General features: G+C 35.0%; 1 protein-coding gene across 1 annotated transcript in view; it reads left to right on the top strand.

Annotated features, from left to right (window-relative positions):
* Nucleotides 1–23,919, top strand: part of npm1b (nucleophosmin 1b) — a 28,965-nt gene extending 5,046 nt beyond the window's left edge. Inside the window, exons 6-11 of the mRNA XM_042738001.1 lie at nt 804–883; nt 988–1,045; nt 3,564–3,647; nt 15,541–15,648; nt 18,162–18,236; nt 21,616–23,919. Of these exons, the coding sequence (XP_042593935.1) occupies nt 804–883; nt 988–1,045; nt 3,564–3,647; nt 15,541–15,648; nt 18,162–18,236; nt 21,616–21,660 (450 nt within the window). The 3' untranslated portion in view covers nt 21,661–23,919. The remainder of the gene's footprint in view (nt 1–803; nt 884–987; nt 1,046–3,563; nt 3,648–15,540; nt 15,649–18,161; nt 18,237–21,615) is intronic.
* Nucleotides 23,920–24,491: the final 572 nt, after the last annotated feature.

Raw genomic sequence — 24,491 nt, 5'->3', positions numbered from 1 at the left:
GTTAAAATAATCTATCATTGGGGTAAGAAAAAATTATCTGGTTTTCACTTTTAAGGAAGTATATTATTTCTGCACCAGATATTATTTTCTGTTTTAAGCATAAACTTACTTAATTTGGATGAATTTTTCAGAAAACAAGAGCTTATATCTTAAATCATTTTGCTTATCAAGTAAATGTATCTTGATTTAAGTATGTTTGGATATTTGTGTTGGTAAAAAAAGAGATAAAAAAAATAAGGAAGATGATTATATTTTGTAGTGTATTTATTGCAGTCAATGTGGAGCTTTGTTTCTTTTGTAAATAAGAAATGAAAAGGGTTTAACTAGGTGTCCAGAAACATTAAAAGAGAAACTATGAGGTTGCCCTGTTGACTTTTGTGGAATCTCAATAAAGAGACACATTGTTCAATACACACTTAATCCTCTAGATAAGTGTCTGAGACAAGCAACAGCTTGTCATCGATGTGATACACAGAGAGTCTGTTTGAAATCTTTTGTCAGAGTGTTGAAATGATCCCAGAATTCTTATTGAAACAGAAAGCCATGAGAAGCTGTCACAGTGTTTTTACTTGGGTTAAGGGGTGTTGTTGTGATTTACCCATGATAAAATCACTGTAATACTAATTTTTAGTGGCGTAGAATAGCAGCAATGACGAGATGAGAGACAAATGAATGCATTAATAAATATAGCATGATTATATGTCTCTAGCATCTCACTTCCATTCAGATTTCACTGCCGGAACGCTCAGATTTATAAAAATGTACTTTGTTCTGTTTCCAATGATTGTGTTCTGTCATTTCAGAAAAAGTTGAAAATGGACTCAGAAGAAGACGAGGATGAGGATAGCGATGAAGATGATGACGAAGATGATGATGATGACGAGTGAGAGAACAGTGTGAACTTATGCTCAGTTGAAAGGAGAGGATCATTTATATATATATATTTTTTTGTTTGTTTGACAAATGCATTTTTCTCTTACTTTTTAGTGACGATGACAAAGAGGTAAAGGCTGTTGGAAAGAGCCCCATCAAAACCCCTCAAAAAGTGAGTCTTGCTGTTTCTTTCCTGGTACACAACAATTAAGAGGGAGTGATTTTCATTTTTTTTGTTTGTTTTTTGTTTGTTTTTTTTTTTTTTTTTTGGGAGTTTGTTTTGTTTGCTAAAGCAGCATTTATTTAATCAAAAATACAGTAAAGCGGTAATATTGTGAAATTATCATTATTGTATTATAAACTGTTTTCTGTTTTGTTATATTTTCAAATGTAATTTATTCCTGATGCAAAACTGAATTTTCAGCATCATTACTTCAGTTTTCAGTGTCACATGATCCTTCAGAAATCTCAAGAAGCTTTTCATATTATTATCACAGATAAAACTGTTTGCTTAACATTTGTGTAGAAACCTTGATAAATTAAATTTTCAGCATTTTTTTTAATATACTGAAACCTTTTATAACATTCTAAAAGTCTTTACTGTCACTTTGGATCAATATAATGCATCCTTACTAAATAAAAGTATTAATTTACTTTTGAACAGTTTTATGTTACATTGCTGCGCTAGCACTGTTGTCCTGAATGAAGCCAAGTGACCAGCAGGTGCCAGTCTCTGCCTGAGACAGAGGATTTTTGCATCACATATTCAACACCGCTTGTTATTATCTCATCAACGTTAAGAGCACATTACATTCTGTCTGTCTCTTCGTATAACACATATTCTTCCTCCCTTATGTCACCTCAGTGACTTCACATCTTTGTCATGTCTTGTTTGCATCCTCTCTTCATCCGTCTGTATTCATAGACACTTTGGCTCTGTCTGGATCGTAATGATCACATGTACACTGGTAAGATTCACAGACAGCCTGACTTCACCTCTCTACCAATCACTTACTTGTTTGGGGTCAAAAATTTTATGTGAATAAGAAATTAATACTTTTATTCAGCAAGGATGTATTAAATTAATCAAAAGTGACAGTAAAGACATCCCTAATGTTACAAAAACATTTCTTTTTCAAATAAATGATCAAATATTCATTTTTTTTTAAAACATTTTTCATCAAAGACCACATTTTTTTGTGGTTTCCACAAAAAATATTAAGCAGTACAGCTGTTTTTAACATTGATGATACTAAGAAATGTTTCTTGAGCAGTAAATCAGCATATTAGAATGATTTCTGAAGGATCATGTGACACTGAAGACTGGAGCAATGATGCTGAAAATTCAGCTTTGGATCACAGGAATAAATTGCATTTTAAAATATTAACATAGAAAATAGTTATTTTAATTTGGATTTGTATTACTGTATTTAATTTATTTTTGATTTATTAAATTGGGATTTGGTTATTATATTTTTTTTTTCCAAAATCATAAAAAAAAAAAAAAATCTTACAGATTCCAAACTTTTGATGGGTAGTCTATTCATCAGCACACCTGTATGTGTATTTTCAAGAATAATTAGCTGCTTCAGGTGTGTTTGATTAGGGTTGGAGCTAAACTTTGCAGGACAGTGGGTCCCCAGGAGCAGGGTTGAAGACCTTTGATCTAAAATTTATGTAAATTAATGTAGCAAAAACGCAACTATTTATGCACCATTAAAACTCAGTGGAAATACACTGAAATTGACAACCACAATAAAACCTAATAACCCTGCTGTGTGTATTAAAATGTTTGAGAGCGCGTGACAGTGTGTGTTTGTATGTGTGTTTAGAGATCAAAGCGGGTACATACCTGCTCTGTGAGGACTGATTCCTGCCCTGAGGAGGGACGACAGACGAGCACTTCTGTCACACGCTTCACATGCTCTCTCACCCCCCCCCACCCATCCTAAATGCTTTCTTCTCTTCTCACAGCTTTTCAGTCTCTCACTCTCTCTTTCTTTAGCCGTCTCGAGATCTATCTTTGAACCAACAGGTCTTTAACTTGTTGATACATTCACTGTTGTTTTGCTGGAAACACTTTCTATGAAGTCTGTTTATGATTATTAATGTATGCTACAGTGTTCAAATTACACATTAGGTCTTATAATGTACAATAACTTTGTTCCTGAGAAAAATAGCAACCATATAATTAGTTATAAGATGGTGATTTACTTTATCAGTGTTGTTTATAAAGCCTAATATTGTGTGTGTGTATAGATTCATAGGATTCATTTCTTACTCCCAATACATAATTCTTTATTTCAACCTTTTTTCTTTGTCTTTCTTCCACTGTCTTTTTTTTCTCTTTGGGGTATAGAGTTATAGAGCAGTGACAGTGCCCTGTGGTCCCATTAGGCCTTGACTAGACAGGCTGCGCTTTCTACAAATTACTGCTCTCTTTCATCACGGCTCTCTGACAGCTGACTGAAATAAACATCTGAGAAGCATATTGTGTTACATCACTGAAGAGCAAAGCCGTCACAATCACTCAATTCACAAACATTATCCGCTGTTATGATTCTAACACTGAGCATGACAGGTGACTGGAGCGGCTCTGTCTTTGACACGTGTTAAATATTTTCTCTGCACATTTTAACCTGGGATTGCAACATCTCTCTCTTTTTCTTTCTCTCTGTCCATTTTTCCAGACCCCAGAAAAGAAGAAGAGTGCAGATAAGCAGAACGGCTCTCCAGACAAGAAAGCCGGGACATCAGGGAAGCCCCAAACACAGGTAAGTTATGATTTATGAAGAAAAAAAAAAAATTCCAAAGTTAGCAGCAGTTCAGAATAGATGTTGCTGGTATGACAAAATATCTTGTTATGAGTAATTTTGCTTCATGGTAATGATGTAATATCACAATACAGCCATTTTTGGCTGGTAAAATGTTTTTTTATTAAATATCCATGCCTATATGTGGATAATTAAGTAAGTGAAATGTAAAACCTATTTTACCTTATTTGGTATTTGATGGATGCAAACCAAAAGATAAGATTAGGTCTGGCAGTAATGCATAACAGCTTCACGTTATGTAACACTTTGGTAAAGAAAACAAACAAGTTCTGATGTACATTGAAATGTTTTTCTATAGTCATACAGTATATACTGATCAGGTTTGCTTCAGGATAAGTTTATTTGGGTCACGGCAAGATGGGTTTCAGGTTTTGGTATTCATTCCACGTCCCATTTTCAAGCCGTGCCAACCAAAAGCCAAAGTCTACCATTGGATGCCAGAGGTAATTCTTACCAAACGTCCAGGTGCAGTTTAGGACGCCGACGACATGGCAGCCTCACAGAGAAAACCACAGGATAATGAGACGGCCTCTCTTTGTTTACGATCAGCCAACACCGCCAAAAGCAAAATGTGAATTAGACCAGCAGTACCCCTAAAGATAAATGTGTGTAACGGCATTCAAAACTCCAGCTGTGATTAGCTGAAAACCGCCCAGTCTTGCGAGGACACGGCGATCCCGAAGCCATTAGTTCTGTATCTTTTTAAAAAAAAAAATTTAGTCAATGCACTTAATACACTTTTAATAATCAAGCATTTTAGAGAAAAACATCTTGACATTCAAAGGTCTTTTAGGTCATGGAAAAAGGCCATTGTATTTTCCCAAGCAAGGAAACAGTGAAGCGCTCCTAACTAGCTGCTGGTGGCAACAATCCCAAAACGCCCAATTTGAAGGGTCATTTGTGGTCTGCTTTAAACAACAAACTACTCACAAAGCCACGGCCTTCTGGCAGAGTGACCGATGTTCGGAATCTGAAATGCATTCACCAGACTTTCTTCTAATCACATATTGTGCACATGGTGTTGTGTGGGGTTGAATTTTCTTTGATGTAGATTTTTTTTCTTTTGCTGTAATTGCAGCGCTGAATCAGAAAGATACAGGAGTAGGAACGCTACGCACAGAAAGAGTTCTTCAAAGATATCCAGAGAAATAGCAGTCATGCACACAGAACACAAGAACAGTGTGAAATTGAGAGAGAAGTTGAGTGCACAAATTGGGTTACTGAAGTAAAAATTCATTTTATTTATTTATGTGTGTGCTTTAAATGTTTTTTCTATTGTTTTTCTACACTCCCTACATCATAATGCCAAAGCAAAAGCTAAATTTGTGATAGCTTAAAAGAAAAAAGAAAAAAACTACAATATAACTATCATACTCTTTACTATGACAAATGAAATTTTGCTTGGGTGGATCCCATTTTTCTGGATCCTCTTTGAGATGTTTCTACATGTTGATTGGTGTAAATCTGTAGCAAATTCAATTGATTGGACCCGATTTGGAAAAACACCCAGCTGTCTATATAAGTTCTAACAGCTGAAAATGCATATCGGAGCAAAAATCAAGCCATGAGGTCAAAAGAATTGTCTGCAGAGCTCAGACAGGATTGTGTTGACACACACATTTGGGTAAGGCTATTGCATTACGGGTTGCTTCCATAATTATTAAATGGAAGAAGTTAGGAACAACCAGGAGTCTTTCTACAGCTGGCAGTTCATCCAAACTGAGCCTTTGAGAAGAAAGAAAATAGAAGAAAATCCCCAAATCTAGGAGTGCAATGCTTGTCCCATCAGAACCAAAAAGACTTGAGGCTGTAATTATCAAAACAGCATTATCATCATTAACTAACTAAAGCATAAAAACATTTTTGTTACTTGAAACAAAATGTTAAAGGGGTCATATGACGTTGATAAAAAGAACATTATGTTGTGTATTTGGTGTAATGCAATGTGTTTATGCGGTTTAAGGTTCAAAAAACACACTTAAATCTTGAGTCTTATTTTCCACATACTGTACAATATTTTTTCTCCTCTATGCCCCGCCTTTCTAAAACGTGTTGATTTTTACAAAGCTCATTGGTCTGAAAAGCGAGGTGTACTCTGACTGGCCAGCTATCCAGTGTGTTGTGATTGGCCGAATGCCTCAAGCATGTGACGGAAATGTTACGCCCTTTACCACAGCGGTTCCCAATCCCAGTCCTCGTGCCCCCCAGCTCTGCATATTTTGCATGGCTATCTTAGTTAACACACCTGATTCATATAACCAGCTCGTTAGACGTGAGCTCCGTGCATGAACTGCGTTCTGATTGATATGATCCCTGCACCATGTTCATTGCTTCCTTCTCCCTGAGCAGGGGAAATCCATTGAAGTTTACTTCACTTCCGAACATTCATTCATGGATTTCCGCTGCGCTGCTTCCTGCAGCGTCTTCACACACACACATGAGTGTGACATACCTCTGTGAATAAATACAATTTAAATTCACATCTCGCACACTTTAATGCCCTTTGAATGGAACATATACACTCGTATACACTGGAATATCCAGTGATGTCCACTTCGCAGGGCACTTACATTCAAACAGAGCAAACGTTGTACATGATAAGAGGACTAGGATTGGGAAACGCTGACTTACCATACTGTGATGCCTTGACAAGACAAAAACAATATAACCCATTATAAACAAGGCATTGTTGCATCCAGTGGGGACATAATTACTGATTATAATGACTTATACTGTGTTTTTACACGTTGCATTGCGTATCACGCTGCGTAAACATAAAACCATGTCTGCATTTGTGATCAGAGAAACGACAAACAACAAACGCTGCACTGCTAAAAACTCTCGTTTGAATCATCAGTGGCAAATTCTTTAACATGTTAGCCAGCACCCCACTTTGGGCTTTACAGAGTTGATAATGCTCAAAAAGATAAAAAATTATAGACACTGAAGTGCCTTGAAAAAGTATAAAAATAAATGAAATCAGTCCTGGAGCAAACTAGAAAAGTAATAGGTTGGAAACCACATGTATCGTAAGTTTCTATTTCAAATCTGAAGAAGATACCATGAAAAATGGTATCCGCTTGAACAAAAATATTTACCACATGTACTGAACTACTTCTACAAACTATTTTAGTCATTAAACATACCACTGCATAGTTTTTCAATTATAAAACAGTAGACAGAATCTTAGACATCATATAAGTGATTTATTTGAGCACTAGGAAAATACAATAAGAATAATTTGAGTAATAAAAATAAAAAATAATCAACTATGTATGCCAATTACAGTACATCCTGAGATTGCTAGAAATACAGCATTTACACTGATAGATGCTCATATAGTCGTGCTGATGGCCAGTTATAGCGATGGTAATCATACAGATGCGCTATAAAGTCAATAATCACACTCTATTCATATTCAAGGCGTTCACATTGATAGCTGTGATTACACAGTAATAACATGCTGATGTGCGCTCAAACAGATGGTAATCATGCAGATACAGCCACATTCCCCACAAAACACACAAACATATATGAAAAATGTTGAAAAAGAAAGTATTATTTGTGCAAAAAGCCAATCGCTAACCTGTGAATGCGTTTATGACTTGCTATTACGATGAATCTGGTATGTACTGCTTCTTTATTCTTCATGTTTTGATGTGTACTGCTTACACAAATTTAGCAAATACATTCTTTATAAGCTTTCCATTGAAAAACAGTGATCTGTCGTCGATGGTTGAGGCTTAGATCTTTAGAATGATATATAGTTTGTCAAGATTAATTTTGTCCCGTTTCATTTAAATATGAAAACGTACTTACAGACTGTGAGTCAGAAGTGCCAGGCTGTCCTTGAAAAGTTGTAACTGCCCCACTTTATAGAAACAGACATTGGCATTGTAGGCTACTCTTCCAGGAAACAGTCCTCGTCCTCTGTAAAATGCACTGCACACACCTGAATATTTGGGTTGAATACAACAGTGTTGTAAATACAACTTAACCATTGATTTCTAGTTGTGTCCTCTTTTGAAAGGCAAAACAAAGTAGCTTCGCTTTCACAATGAAACACAGCATCTCCACAACAAGAATAAAGTTACACCTTCTTTCTTTGCGTGAACATTTGGGCGGCGTTATGCAAAGCTTCCCACATTGTCTTAACTTTCATAAAGAATATCTCTTTGGATTTGAGACTTTAGTCTTTGCAACTTTACAGATCTTCTTTATGCACCAAGAGCTTGTAACACTCCAAAGAGAAAGGAAAAATTTAAATTGCATCATATGACCCATTTAACTGAAATAAAAGTACAAAAAAAGTAAACTTACTTTTTCTAGTTTCCAAGGCATAAATTTTAAGTACTTAAATAACTAAAACTAATAAATAAAAATCTATATGGTTTTAAATAATTTTTATTTATTAGTTTTTAATTTTAGTTTTAGTACTAACACAATGCATATATAGTAAATAGACATTTAAAAAGTAACTAACAAAAATGAAAATTTTAACTTAAAAGTGAAAATACAAAATATAAAAATTTTATTCAAATTATTATCAAAAAAATATAGTATGTCAGAGATACTAAAATATCAGTAAGGACCAAGTTTAAAGTCTGAATACTTATGCAATGTGATATTTTAGTTTTTTTTTTTAAGTGACTTTTACTGCAATTTCTGATTTGATTACATTGTTCGCAGTGTTCCATGAGGGAAGTCCACGACATTATAAAAGGACACAGCTTTGTCAAATACTTTTTTACATCAAATGAAATGTTTCTGTGTTGTAATTCATCACAGAGCTCTAAAAACAGTTGTCTTTATGGAGTGAATTAATGTAGGAAAAAATCAAACCAATGACAATTAAAAAATGGGCAGTCACTGTTGCGCTCTATTGAGTGCTTGAGGAATTACCGGATTTAAATATGCTCAAAAATGTCCATCATGCATTGCCTTTCACACATCCCAAAGCAATTTCACAAACCAGATGACCAATTACCTAAGTGGGCAAGTTTTTTTGCAGGTGACAAACAAAGTCGAGACTGAACTTTCACCACTTTAAATTTAAATTTGTCCGACCTCTGACCCCTGGAACACACCCATGTAGGACAGGTTTAAACCTTTACAGGGTGACCTTTGATCTTGGCATTCAAACCCGGACCACCTTTAACACGTAAGCACCCACACAATGTGTGAAACATCCTTTAACAATGTCAAAATGAGTTTCCCATCGTTCCCGTTGGCAGTTCACTTGACCTAACAATGTAAGACTCAGTAAGCATGTTATTAGCATCTTAGATGCCTGACGTGAGGAGCACTAATTACCTACTTTTATAGAAACACCCCTGGGGCTGTGTGTGTGTGTGTGTGTGTGCACCCACATTTGGCTAATTCCATAATGGCCATGTTGTGGTGGAAGACATGGTTGTTAAAACATCTGACGAGATTAGACAGTCAAGTAGACATCCTCCCATCTTTCACAAACTCTGGCACTTTTTACACTTCTGCTTCCGGTTGGGACACTCCTACTTGTCCTTCTCTGCACCCTTGTTTCCGGTGGCCACTCCTCTGCCATTAGAAATCATTAGGGCTTGGTGTTAGGTGTCCCTGCAGGCCATGAGGCGAGCGGAAACAGAGTGCTCTGTCATTAGAGCATGGCAGACGCTGCATTGCTTAACAATTAGCATTCTCCCAACAGAGAACTGTATATCTGTATGAATGCATAAAGAAAAATTGCTTGCATTTCACACTGACATGCACTAGCAGTTGTGGAATGCTCTGTAAGACTGTATTTGCGTGTAGAAACAAGTTAAGTACAATAGTATGGAACTGTAAGATGCCTTCATCTGTGAATGGCATGTGCGCTGTCATAAACTATACAAGAAAATTCATGCCTAAAGTCCAGTTAGTTTTATGTAAGTCAGCCTCAGCTGCAACGCAAACAGACTGCGCACTGAGCATCTTGTGATAAAGGCATCCTCCAAATAGAATCTCTGAATCTTTCTTATGGCTAATTTCTGGCCGTTTTATGCACATTTGTATTATTCACTTTGTCTAATTTCAGATTCACCTGTGTTAAAAAGTGAATTGTGGTCTATGAACAGATGTTGATTAAATTTGTGACATTTAAAATGAGTTCTACATTTTGGAGTTAGTAGTTAAAAAAAAAACAAAAAAACTTTTATTCAGCAAGGATGCATTAAATTGATTAAAAGTGACAGTAAAAATGTTTATAATGTTACAAAAGATCTCTGTTTCACATAAATTATTCGTAAGAATTTATCAATCCAAAAATCCTTAAAAATTGTATCATGGTTTCCATAAAAATATGAAACTGTTTTTAACATTGATAACAAAAAAAAAAAAAAGGCAGCAAATAGGAATATTTTGTTTTTTTCTGAAGGATCATGTGACACAGAAGACTGGAATAATGATGCTGAAAATTCTAGCTTTGCATCACAGGAATAAATTACTTTTTAATGTGTATTAGAATAGTGGGATGTTGTTTATGATGGTTATAGTTTTTTATAATATTAATAATTTTTTTTTTATTTTTTAATCAAATAAATGCAGCCTTGGTGAGAAAAAGACAGTTCTTTGAAAAAGATATAAAAAAATGAATAATTCCAGACTTTTGAGCACCAGTTGAAGGTATACATTTTATCAGTTAATTCATTCCCTATGCCATAAAATATAATCATTATATTTCAATCAGAATGAGAAAATGAAGTGGTTGTTAACTGAGTTATGCACTTAGTCAAAAATCTGCCAGAGCATGCAAGTATTTGAGAGTAGATGCCGAGAAGAGCCTGAGAAGACAGCTGTCTGGACACTTGTAAAATCAATTCCTAATAGGCAGCTGAGACAGTTACCTGTCCTAACATACATAAAAACTGCATTAGTGCAATAGAGCTGCGAAACGATCATTCGTAATGTCCCTGGTTGTTAAAGGTCAGTAAAGTTTTGAAGTTACACGCTCGATTATGGCTCAGTGGAGTCGCGTTTGTGTTTGTGTGTATTGAGGACAGCTGATTACATCAAATGCTAGCGTGCTAATGATTAAGTGCCGTCCCCTGGCATCTGTAATCAGTGTCTGGCGTAGATTAAAAAGCTCGCTGCACTCTCTGTCTGTCAGCTGTCTTGACTCTACAGCTGTCCTCTCCCAACACACAAAAACGCCCTGCTATATAATGACTGCACCACACCGGGCCTCTCTGGCCTTCTGCCAGTGTGTGTGTGTGTGTGTGTGTGTTTATGTGTGTGTTGTGAGTGCATTTGTCCTTTAATCTGATACCTTTTGATCTATCGCATGCTCGTCAATCACTACAGAGGAAAAGGGGATTATTTATTTTGTTCTTACAAAGAAAGACTAGAAGACATTGTCCGTTACTTTATGTTCCTCTTGTGTTATGTCCACGTTCTTCTTTCATCTAGCAGGACCAAATGTTCTGGAGGATTCTTGAGGGATGTTTACCTGTTCGCCTTGAAGCTGAACTGGTACACAAAGATACATCTAGAGATGCTTTGTTTTTTTTTGTTTTTGTTTTTTTTTGAAATGGTTTTTAAATATAATTCTGTGTTCTTTTTGTCTTCACACTGCACTTTTTAAATGTTTAAAATGTTTGTATGTGGGTGTGTATAGTGTTATTTTAGAATGATTTATATACTATTGTAGTGTTCGTTCATATATTTGTTCATATATAATTGTAGAATTAGCTTTCATTTTTATATTTTTTCTTTTCATTTATATATATATATATATATATATATATATATATATATATATAGCTCTTGTTTATTTCAGTTTTATTAATATTAGTTTCCAAGGCAATAAACTAATTTTCACTCTAATTTATAAATTCAAGTTGTTTATCTAATGTTTATATTTTAGGTTTATTTCAGTTTTATTATATAATAATATATATATATTATTGTTTGTTTGTTTTAGTCTATGATAATGAATGCAGCTAATTCAGCTCCCATTTGTTACACTTCCTGAGGCCATAAAAAGTATTTATATATATATATATATATATATATATATATATATATATATATATATATATATATATATATATATATATATATATATTTATATATATATAACTAGATATTTAGTATCTTCTTTTAATAACTTTTTAAAAAAAGAATAGATAATAAACGTAATAATCACACCACGTCTCAAGATGGTCTCAGTTGGGTTCACTTTAAAGGGCACTGAGGTCATTTGAAGCAGTCATATATTCACATATGCCAGACGTCTTCATGCTTTACATCTCCATTTCTTCCTTCTAGTTCCATTTTTTTCACTTACTGTGTAAAACAAGTCTCTGTCCATCAGTATAACCCTACAATCAGTGTGGATTCCTGGCTGGGGTGCATGCATGGACAGGCCAGTGTGTGTGTGTCTGTGTCTGAGAGAGAGAGAGAGAGCTTATATCAGTCTGCAGAGGGATTGTGTCTCTCTGCTGAAAGCTGGACACACACCTGTGCCCAATAAGCACACACAGAAACAGACCCGCTCTTTTAGAGGGTGGACACCAGATTCTTTAGTGAAGCTGTAATAATACAGACATTTGCCCTCACAATCTCTCAGACCTTCTTTACTATGACAGAGTATCAGAGAGCACGTAAACATTTTACTTTCAAAGCACCAACGCAGACACTGTTTACACCTGGTAAACTTTCCTGGCCTTGAAAGAAAATTACCATCCGATGTAGTCACGAAATCAGAGATCCGCCCTCCTAAACATGATCACAAGCGGTCACAGGAGACGCTTCTAGCATCTGCTACAGCACCTGTGTGTACTTGAGGTAAACTGACTTCAAACACGAACTGTGTCCAAAACCTGAAAAAGCATTCACAGGGACACTCATAACCAGCCTAAATTTAGATTTATGTTTTAAATCCTAAACGTGTACAATCATTGACAGGGTAATTTTAGGTTCACTCATAACCAGCCTATATCTATTCTTTTTTTAAAAAGTTATTAAAAGAAGATACTAAATATCTAGTTATATATATATAAATTGCACATAAAATTTCCATCCATTTGGAATGCATTGACATGAACAAACAAATAACCTTAATATGATGCATATTAGCCAATCAGTCATAAATGAAACGGGTAAGAAACAGGCAAAATTCATGGCATAGTTTATTATATTAATTATTCCATTATATTAATAATTTGCATATATTTTATTTAAATGTGCTGTATGTAGGATTAACACCGAGTGGTTGAACTAGGTATTGCAGTCCAAATTCAAAATATTGGAGAGGGTTTTTTTCACCCGGGCTCTCCTCCTCAGACTTGATGCACACGCAGGTTGCCAGATTGACGACACAAACAGGAACAAGCGCACTTGACGATGAATGAATGAAATACGCTGTGTTTTCCGCCAACTGGCAACCCGTGGTGACAGAATACAATTGGGTAATCTGGCAGTGGGCAGGTTTCACAAACCAAAACAATTGTTATGTTTTTTAATTAAATTGGCAAGTATTGTTGAGAGTATAAGGTTTTTTTTTTAGTGACATAAGCTTCCAGTACACAAAAGACAACAACACACAGTCAAAAAATAACAAATAAAAAACCTTTGCAGATATAAATAACTGTATAAACAATTGTGCTATAAATGATAATGGAATTGGATTGAGTAAGATGCAGGGATGTACTAGGATGAAGGGGTAACAAATAAATATAAGGATATTGCACATTTTTATTGTATAAGTGGGGAACATTTAACTGTTTCATGAGGTAGATTGCCTGGGGGAAGAAACTGTTCTTGTGCCTGACTGTCCTGGTATTTGCGGCTCTGAAGCGCCGGCCAGATGGCAAAAGTTCAAAGATGGGGTAACTTGGGTGTGAGGGATCCAGAGTGATTTTCTGAGCCCTTTTCCTCACTCTGGATGTATACAGTTCTTGAAGGGTGGGCAGGGGAGTACCAATAATCCTTTCAGCAGTCCGAACCATTCTGTGTAGTCTTCTGATGTCTGATTTTGTAGCTGAACCAAACCACACAGTTATTGAAGTACACAGGACAGACTCAATGACGGCTGAGTAGAACTGTTTCAGCAGCTCCTGTGGCAGGTTAAACTTCCTCAGCTGGCGAAGGAAGTACAACCTTTGTTGGGCCTTTTTAACAATGGAGTCAATGTGATTGTCCCACTTCAGGTCCTGAGAGATGGTGACATTCTGGCCCGGAACACACATTTTTAAGATGAATTACTGACTGTAGCATTGTTTTCACATAAACAAGTATGTTAACTTAGCATGTTTCTTAAATATCTGCAAACATATTATGGTATTTTTATGCTTTAGTAGAGTCAAAAACTTAAATTCAGCACCTTTAAATAAGCATATTTAAACTCAGAATCAGCATTAATCTGTTAAAGGGTTAGTTCACCCCAAAATGAAAATTCTGTCATTAATTACTCACCCTCATGTTGTTCCAAACCTGTAAGACCTCCCTTCTCCGTTCTGAACTATATTATTTTGAGTTGTTATTGGATGTATTTTCATTTTGGGGTGAACTAACCCTTTAATTGTAAAAGCAATTACATTTACAGTTAGCATCCTTAAAATATGGCTAAAATGTATTTATGGAAAAAGCGAGATTTAGTTAAAATGTATGAGATTAAAAAGTTTTTTTTTTATTTTTTTTTTTTTATTGGGGTTAATTGTATAAACCATGTTATTGTGTATGTATTAAAAAAAAAAAAATCTGACCTGATTCTCAACAGTTTAATTTATGTATGATTACAAATAAGCATCACAAAGTTTAAAACTGTAATCCAAATGGATGAAAATTTAAATGCAACTCATACATATTTTCTTAAACATTTTTGAGTGCATTGTAAGGTGGAGGAATGCATCCAATATTCTGATTTCTGTGATGGAAAAGATAAAAATGGCATTGGACACATTTCCTTTCTTTTTCCTTTTATGATTCAATTTTTACTGAGAAATAAGCACTGTAGCCAGTTAATATTCACTTATCTCTAAAGCTCACTTGGATTTGTAGTCATTCATTAAATTTGATGTTGTGGGGTTCTGAAACCAGTTTCTTACAAAAAAGTTAGTTAAATGCAAACATGACTCTGAAAAGTGAAGTTATGTCTGAAAACCTGCAGGGTCCTTCATTGGTTATCCTCCTTGGTTATATTAATGGTCATTAATATAGTTTAAAAGTGTTTTTGTGGCCACAGTGTGTAATCATTTTAATGGTGCTGATACATTAAGTTATTGATCTCTGTTTAACATGAATGTTTCTGGAAATGATAGTCTTGTCACTGAAAAACAAGTCATTTATTCCTTCTCTTGGCTGAGCGTCCCGTCCCCCTGCCACATATAAGAGCTTTGGGCTTGTCTTCTCCTGCATGGAAGCAATAAAAGGATCATTTGTACCACTTCCAAATTTGTCAAAGGGTGTTGTCATTAATGCAGAGGTCTGTGGGCCAGACTAGGTCGCTGGTTATTAAGGCTAAATGGGTCAAGGAGCCTGATGGTGTGTATGAATGAGAATAAACATTTTTGACTGTACATGGCCTTTTGTTGTCAGTATCTAGCATGATGTGTGAAATCTGATGCTATTAGATGAAAACAGAACTTGAGCTGAGGTGCTTTGTACTGAATTTAATTTTTCATACATCAGCAATGTTATTGAACTTAACTGAATCAAAATTGAACAGCAGAATTAGGATTTGTCTCATATTTGATGAAGTTTCCTCTTAACTAATGTGAACTCCTGTCAAACTACTTGTATCGTATAAAGCGCTATATAAATAAAGGTTAACTTGGACTTTTCTAGATTCAAAGAATTTGCATTTTTCTTGTTTCAGACACCACAGAAAGTAAAAGACAAGTCTGCAGCAGGGCCTTCTGGGAAGTCTCCCAGCACTCCCAACCTGAGCGAGGTCAAAAGCAAACTTTCATCAGCAGCTAAAGAGGTACATATTCCCTTTCACATTGATGTTTGTCTCTCTGCTACATGTGAATGCATTTCTTTTCTGTAATCACACACATGCTTTAGCCCTGACATACATACATACATACAAACAAACACACACACACATGCTGTGTGTTAACAGCAATAAGTACGCCGACTTAGCAGATGATGAGGTGGTCAAATGTTAATGAGGTGTCTGAGTTAAAGGCCGGAGGGGGACATATTACATCATCATATGCAGGATTATCCAGTCTTTCTGAGTCCACCTGCTCACTTCCTCAATCAGTTCCTAAATGCACCCCTTACCACTAACCCTCTTCATCCTCACATCCTCAGATCCATAATAGCCTCCTGATCTTTGTGAGTCTCTCATTACATTGCTATTTTTTGAAACCAGTACTGATCCTTTAAATGTTAAATGACTGCATGCAAACACTGCACGCAGTGAGATGCTTTTTTCATAATGTGATTTTCCTGCATGTGTGATATGCTGTCATTCACTGTTCAGTTTGTCAAAACAAACTACACATTGTATAAACTATGAGTCTATAATAAATATATGCAAAACTCTCTTGTCTCATCAGCACCTACATTATTGTTCAAAAGTTTGGGGTTGGTACAAATATTTTTTGTTTTTGAAAGAAATTTTGTGTTTAAAGACCAAGGATGCTCACCAAAGATGCATTTATTTGATCAAAATACCGTAAAAAGTAATATTGTGAAATTATTCAAATGTAAAAAATGTATTTATATTTGAATATATATTAAAATGTAGTTTATTCCTGTGATGCAAAGCTGAATTTTCAGCATCATTACTCCAGTCTTCAGTGTCACATGATCCTTCAGAAATCATTTTAATATGCTGATTTCTGCTCAGAAACATTTTTTATTATTATCAATGTTGAAAACAGTTTTGCTGCTTAATCTTTTTGTGACTTATTATTGATTACGAAAAATTAAAATTTTTATTTTAAATTTTTTTCAGAATTTTTGATGAATAGGAAGATCGAAAGAAGAGCATTTTTTTGAAATACACTAACGTTTAAACGTTTGGGATCAGTAAGATATATATATTTTTTTAAAGAAGTTTCTAATACTCATCAAGGTTGTATCTGTTTGATCAAAAATGTAGGGGAAAAATATATTTAAATAAGTTTTATATATATATATATATATATATATATATATATATACACACACATAAATATGCATATATATATATATATATATACATATACATATATACTTTAAAATAGAAGTTATTTCTGTGAAGCAAAGCTGAATTTTCAGTATCATTACTCCAGTCTTCAGTGTCACATGATCCTTCAGAAATTATTCTTATATGCTGATTTATTATCAATGTTGGAAAGTTGTGCTGCTTAATTTTTTGGGGACCTGTGATGCTTTTCTTTGATAAATAAAAGGTTAATAAGTAAATGTTTTCTTCCTTTTTTTGTATGTGTGTAAAGAAATTAATACTTATATTCAGCAAGGATAAAAAGTGATAGTAAAGTGATCGTTTTTTGAATAAATGCTGTTTCTTTTTTTTATTTTGATTATCATTATTTTGAATAAATGCTGTTCTTTTTAACTTTTTATTTATTAAAGAATCAAAGAAAAATTATCACAGGTTCAAAGAAAATATTAAGCAGCACAACAGTCTCAACACTGATAATAAATTAGCATATTAGAATGATTTCTGAAGGATCATGTGACACTGAAGACTGGAGTAACGATACTGGAAATTCAGCTCTGTGTCACAGAAATAAATTATATTTTAAAGTATATTAAAAGAGGAAACCAATATTAGAAATTGCAAAAAATGTTTCACAAAATAAAAAGTTTGTTTGTTTGTTTGTTTTTTGATCAAATAAACACAGCCGTGATGAGCACAAGAGACTCCATTGAAAATCATTAGAATCTGATTCCAAAATTTTGTTAGTGAAGATATCTTGGTAAGGTTATAAATGTCTTTACTGTCACTTTTGGTCAATTAAATGTATCCTTGCTGAATGGAAGTATTAATTTGTTTAAAAAAAAAATCTTACTGACCTTCAGCTTTTGAACTGTAGTGCACATACTTGGGGACTAGTCAACTATTGTCTGTGACAATCAACAGCAGGTTGATAAAACATTCCTTATAGACATCTCTACGCTAGTTGTACACTTCTTAAAAACGCCAGAAACAGAAGAGCGAGATGAATAGTATGTTCTGCCGTAATACCTAGTTTAAAACTGGAAGGATACGACAGATAGATTGTGTTGAGCAGATATGATGATTTGTGTCCATGTGATTTCATTCGGTCTGCTGTAGATAAGGGGAACTAGAATTACTGTAAAGGCCACAAAAAATGTGAGTTCACTGAAGTGCGTCCAACACCCAACGACTCACCCTGTTCATCACGGCAGCAGTGCTCTGGCTTCAAGTCAGGATGATCTCAACACTTAGGAGAGAGACACAAGTGATGAAAAAAGGCCATTTCATTTCTGCAAAAATATGTTTCTCTGAAACAGGGGAAGCCACTTCCAAAGACGGAACAGAAGTTTGAGAACTACGCTAGAAGCTCTTTCAAGATCTCTGATAAACAAGTGAGTATCGCTGCTTTCATAAAGCACTGTCACCCTCAGGCTGGAGTATTTCTAGTGTCCGCAGGTTGCGTAAAAAGCTTGTATGGCCCTGACAAAATTTATCAACACTTCTAAGAGGTCTTTTATGTAAGAAATGTCCACTTAAAAGATTAAGACCCTTCAGCTCAGAAGATGAGACATTCCTCAGCCGGTGAAGAGATACAAAAGCATCAGGCTTGAAATGTACTCTATTATGCAAAGGGAAACTTTACTATGTCCAGTTCAACATAGTTATACGTGTTCTTGCATTGCTGGAAAGTAACAAACCCCAAGGCAGTGTTGTTTCAGTATCACTGAGATACTAATCTAGTTTTTATTTTATATATATATATATATTTTTTTTTTTTTTTTTTTTCTTAGTGTTAATTATTTGAATACTTCAAGATAAATAGCAAATGTTAACTTGGCAACTAGCTAAAATAAAAAATATATATTTATATATTTTTTATTTTATTTCAGGAATTAGTTAATATTTTATGCTTTTTGTTTTCATTTTAGTTTTAGTTAAAGTTTTAGTAATTTAGTTGTCTCTATCATTTTTATTAATTTAAATTGTCAGTATATTTTGTTAATTTTTATTTCAGTTTTATTAATTTTTGTACATCAAACTAAATAAACCATACAAGTAAGTTTTATTTTATTATTATTTTAGTTTTAAATTTTTTACTTTATTATTTCAAGTAATGAAAATTTAGTTTTTATGGTTTAGGTTTAGTGCCCACTTACACAAACTAAAAAGGGAACCTTTTGTTTTTTCATCGTTTTGACTGCTTATTTAGACAACAACAGCGGTCTGTAGACCTGAAAATGCGAACTCTTCAAAATGGGTTTCAAAGTGCATGTTTTTAAAAACAATACTGTAATTGTTTCTGTGTAAATTACAAAACTGCAAATTTGTGAAAATGGTGAGGTTATGTACATGCATATTATGTGTTTCTGCGCAAGCATACCTATACATCGCCAACTACTGGCCTGGCATGTATAATACATCATTTTTAGTCAGTTCCGTGGATCTGTGTGAACGGGTGTTGTATGTGAAACCTTTCAAAAAGGCAAACAAAATTCACACATCATTGTTAGGTAAATATACCATCAGTTACTTATAATAACCCTACTATAAGAGGATGATATGGTTACCTTGAAATATTTGTGCCAATATAGGTGTATATTTTAGGCCTAAGCATCTTCTGTTTTCGTGGATCGGATGGGGGTGGCATACTGAGATCTTCCTGCCGCTCTCAGGAGGGAGCTGTCATGCCTGACATCTTTAGCTGTGATTTAATTCCCTCCTTCACTCATTCCTCTCTCGCTGTCTCTTTTAGTCTAGAGCTTTTTTTTTTTTGCATTCGTATGTGTCAGGCTGGGTGTTGACCTGAAATATTGCAGTAGTCTAAAGCAGCCCTCACAAATGGCCACGTTTGGCTCAAAAGAGAAAAATCTCTCTTAACTAAAGTGCACTATCATGTCGGCTGAAGCTCCTCTTTTGTCAGGATGAATTACACACGAGAGAATCCAAATGTCTGTGTGTGTTAGTGGTACCAACGGGGTGGATCTTACAAAAACACATCCAGGTCTCATTGTACCCTAATATTTTTTCTTTGTGATCTTATTTTTATGCATTTAAGCATAATTTAAATTAAAATTAATTCATTTGGCAGACACTTTTATCCAAAGCGACTTGTCTGTGTCTGCTTTTTGAGCTGCAGGAACACACATTAAAACACATGACACTTTTTTCATTAGCCATACCAATCAGTTTATATGTTATACAAGTACTACATCATGTCATTATTTGTTTTATGGCATTAAAGCAGTGGAAATTGGTTTTCTTTTGCATTTACATTCTCCTGCTTTATGGTCCCAGTATCTGCTGTTCCAAAACTTAGTGCGCTGCATATCTAGACAGCATTTTAAAAAGTATTGTAGATAGTTGTCAACTGATATGGATTTCTTTTGATAGCCAATATCAGTTTCATAGCGGATATAGGTCTATAGCAAATCACACTATTGAATTTAAATATGCATAACAGTTTCTTTATTTATTTTAATTGGGAAGCAAATGTAATTAGAAATATGTTTGAAAATGTAATAAAGAATGCATCTGTAAAATAGACAGATTTGTGCTTTACATAGCAACTTCTTGATTCTGTAATCCTATTATACTGTAGTATTTTCCACAAATCAAGAAGCTGATGAAAAACATGAATAAAGGAGACCTAACAGCTGGATTCTGTTGCGGGGTTTGTGGCATTAAATGTTTATTAGATAGATCAACGGTGTTCAGTATTAAAGTATGTGTCTGTTGAATGCAGTATATTGCAGTATATAAGAATTTTAGCATTTGTCTTTGAATTATTAGACAGGACTGCACTCAGGCACATGGTTCTCAGCACTGTCAAAGTAGAAGTCCCTTGTCCAACACTTATTATTGTCCTATAAGCACAAAACCTTATTGCCCAATGTTTCCCCTTATTATAAATGATCAGCATTTGCTTTTCTGCTTGGCTGATGAGTGTCAGGAGCACAGAAGCTCCCATTTTCTCCCATTTTCATTTGTTTGCTCTCTAATATTAAACCTAGTCGATATATCAACCAATATTCATAAACATGGGAAGACAGAAGAAACAGCTTTTCCAAACGATGTTGAACGTGTTGATTATAAATATACTTACATTTCATTGAATACCTAAAACTTTTTATATCCAATTTTATTTTTTATACTCATCATATTGAGTCGAGTCTCCTGTACGCTTCACTCGAGGAACATTATTTATATGTGACGCTGCCTATGAAGACGGTTCCAGATCACTTCTGAGGTCCCATTTCAGTTGGATGCTGCCTTCGAAAGTATGTATTTGGAACAGAGTTTAGATGTTTTTGTGGTTTGGTCGGTAATGAGTTATGAGCTATTTGATGCATTGCGCCCTGTGAGTCTGTTCTAGAAACAAGGCTGGAGCGTGTCAGACTTAGCAGCGCAGGTGTCCTCTCAGATGTACAACGGGTGGAGCATGTGTGTGTGTGTGTGTGAGAGAGTGTGTTTTCAAGCAAAACGGCTTTGGGAGCACAGCAGGCAAAGAGGTGTGAGACATGTCTTTGTCAGAGAGAGGCACTAGTCATACCCTCTGGTATGTACAACGACTGCACCCCCTTCCTCTGGACTCGGTGCTGTAGTTATACCCCAGACACACCGCTAATGTGGAGCTTTTCATCCAAACTGACTCACACGGCTCTAATTATTAAGCATCCAAATGAGTCGCTACATCAGAGAAACTCCGTTCCAGCTTCACCAACTCATCCTTTTCCCCCTCCTCTCCCCCCCCCCCCATTTGTTTTCTTGCAGGTGATCAAAGACCTTTGGAACTTTTTACAATCACTAAAAAAGTAATGGCTGCTCTGCGCTCCCCTTCCCTTCCCGTCCCGGTGCAGCAGAAGTCTGGGCTGAGCCAGTAACGGCACTTCAGCTGCGCAATCTGGCCTCTTCCTGTCTTAACACGATCCGCCTGCTCTTCTCTCACTTTAAAGATGGATAGAGCAGAAGGAACCTCAGCAATGGCAGAGATAACATGCTTCATGTCTTATATATGTTTTTTTTTTAATTATGGATTTTTTTGTGAAGTCCACAGTGGTTTCTTAGAAGAACATTTAATGAGATGTTGTGCTAAGGTTATAATTTTAAAAGCAAACTAAGGGTGAATCTCTCTAAATCTTATCAAGGACTTGTGCAGGTCATATTTCATCTCAAAATTCTAAAGAAAGTATATTTTGCATGAAATAAATGAAGCCTGTTTTGGACTAAACAAATGTTTTTCATTTGACTTGAACCAATTTCCCCCAATTATCATAATGCAAAAAAAAGGGGGGAGGGGGGGTGTAAAGTATTTATACATAATGGATTGATTTGTGTTAGAGATTATAATTTATGGTGATTAAAACATATGGTAATCATGGTAATAAAAAATATACAGTATGAAATAAGTTTAATTATATTAATCATCATTAAAAATAATGTGGGGAAAAAAGTGATATTAATGCAATAATGTTAATTGTCATCAAAATAGGCTTTGTTTTTTAATGCAAAATATAATTTCCTTTGTTTTCTTTTGCTTTTTGGGTAAAATTTGATCCTGGGTGTTTTTGTGAGCATCACTCTTAAATAGAAAACCAACGGTGCTGGTTTATTATAATTTTATTTTCTTTTTTTGTGAGGCCATTAAAAAAAAGAAAAGAAACAACAATACTTGAAAGTTATCTTGAGTGAAATGGTTTTTCACTACCAGCCCAAGACCAATTTGCTTGTGTATATTTGAAACCATATTCACTGTAAAGCGCCCCCTTAATTTCTTCATATGAAGATGGCAGCTGAAGTGTAATAATGTTAAAGATTTAGTCACATTCTGAGAGTTCCGTCTGATTGAAGAGTCCGTCTAGTTCACAGTATTCTGTGCAGCCTTTAGGTTTCTGCCTTGCAGCAATTCCAAAGACCTTCAACGTTTAAACTTTCAATTATCTTAAGTGCTATAGGCTCTCCCATAAAAATCCTCTTGAGAAGCATGGCCAGAATATTATACCTTGTTAAAAAGATGAATGTTAGTCCATGGTTTAGGTCATTAAATATGATTTAAAAAACAAAAGTTTAGTTGATTTGAAACTTTAAAATCATGCTTTCGCAATTTTATGTTTTTGTCATATTAGTTGTTTTTAGTTTATTTTCACTAAGCCATTTTAATTTGTTAGCGCTAATAGATAAAACCCTTAAATATATGTAGGTGTTTTTTGAAAGCAGAAGAATCAGTCCTTGAGCTGTTTTAATTAGTTTTGTTCTGTGAAATTTGTGATTTCTTTCCCCCCACAAAGTATATGCTGCAAAGTAGCAGTGCATTTCAACAAAAGTATATTGTTCCATTATGATCAACAAAATGGTTTATAATGCAATCGCACAGTGCTGCTTGTTTGTTGATGTCAATTTAATTAGGAGAAATTTAATTTTGTTGCATCATTCTGCTCGCTTGCAGTGTTAAATTGGTTTCCTTTCTTGGATGGAAATGGAAGTAAACCAGCTTTAGTTAATCTGTGAAATAAATGTGAATCATAACATTGTGAAGTTGCCTATACTCCACCTTTAGGTGAAGGTAACCAAGTGCACTGATAAGGTGTTGTTGTGACTGCTAACATCGAAGGCTTAATTAATGTGTGTAATAAATATGATATGTGGCCAGTCTTACGCAAAAGGTATATTGTGCACCTTTCTAATCTGAAAATGTTCAGTGCAATGCCTCATCCATATGTATGTTGCATCACACAGTTGCGCCATGCGGTATCTTCATTTTTGTGTCCAGCTATAATCATTTCTTAATTAATTGATTATTACACCTATATAACCTCTGAATGTTGAATCAAAAGTAGCTCTGATGAAGTAAATGTTAAATGATGCTCTAAATTATTGTAACGTTTGCCAGCAAAGACCATACAGAGCACAAATTTACTGTTTTGTTTGACCTCAGCTATCATTTATCCTGGTTCTGAAAGTCTCCTACCTGTTTGTCCACCTGAGGTGTTCACCTGATTGGCTTCTTTCAAGTAACAAGAGTTTTCTGTTCTGTCATTGTCTGAAAACAGAAAGAATAAAAGTGTCAGCTGAAACATGGTGTTGCATTTTCTTCATTTGCTTTGCGCTTCTTCTACTAGATTTGTTTTTTACTTGTATGATTCTTAATGTCTTTTTTGGCGGTTTTGTTTGAACCTTCCTTCTAAATACTATCCTGAAGTTGCTTTGCTAGTTCAGTTTGGAAATTATTCTTCATGCATTCGCCACATGGTGGCGATAATGGCTTATGATGACAGTGTATTTTGATTTATGAAACGTTCCTTCCCTCTATACTGTAAGGGACAATTAATCAGCTTCTCACCTGGATGACGCCCCTTCATTATGCCTGCTGATACTTACCTACTTCCTGTTGTCAGAGTCTACAGCAGGAAGTGAGCTCAGCAGACAGGGTGTGTGGGGGGCAAGACTTGAAGTATTACTGTGTGGAATTCCCCATTTCCCAAGTGTGAGGAATTCCAGATCAGCGCACACTCCAGGCAGAATCAGGGATGGAGGAAAACGTACAGAAACTCCACCTGAAGCTATTCCAATCAGCGGTTAGTAGGAATGAAGAAATATGTTTTTCTGATTCAGCTGTCTGACTGAAGTGTCCAGTCATGACTGCGCAAACA

This window comes from Cyprinus carpio, chromosome B14, assembly GCF_018340385.1.
Source record: "Cyprinus carpio isolate SPL01 chromosome B14, ASM1834038v1, whole genome shotgun sequence".
Lineage (NCBI taxonomy): Eukaryota > Metazoa > Chordata > Actinopteri > Cypriniformes > Cyprinidae > Cyprinus > Cyprinus carpio.
Note: the sequence above shows the minus strand (reverse complement) of the source record. Positions and strands in the feature narration are given on the sequence as shown.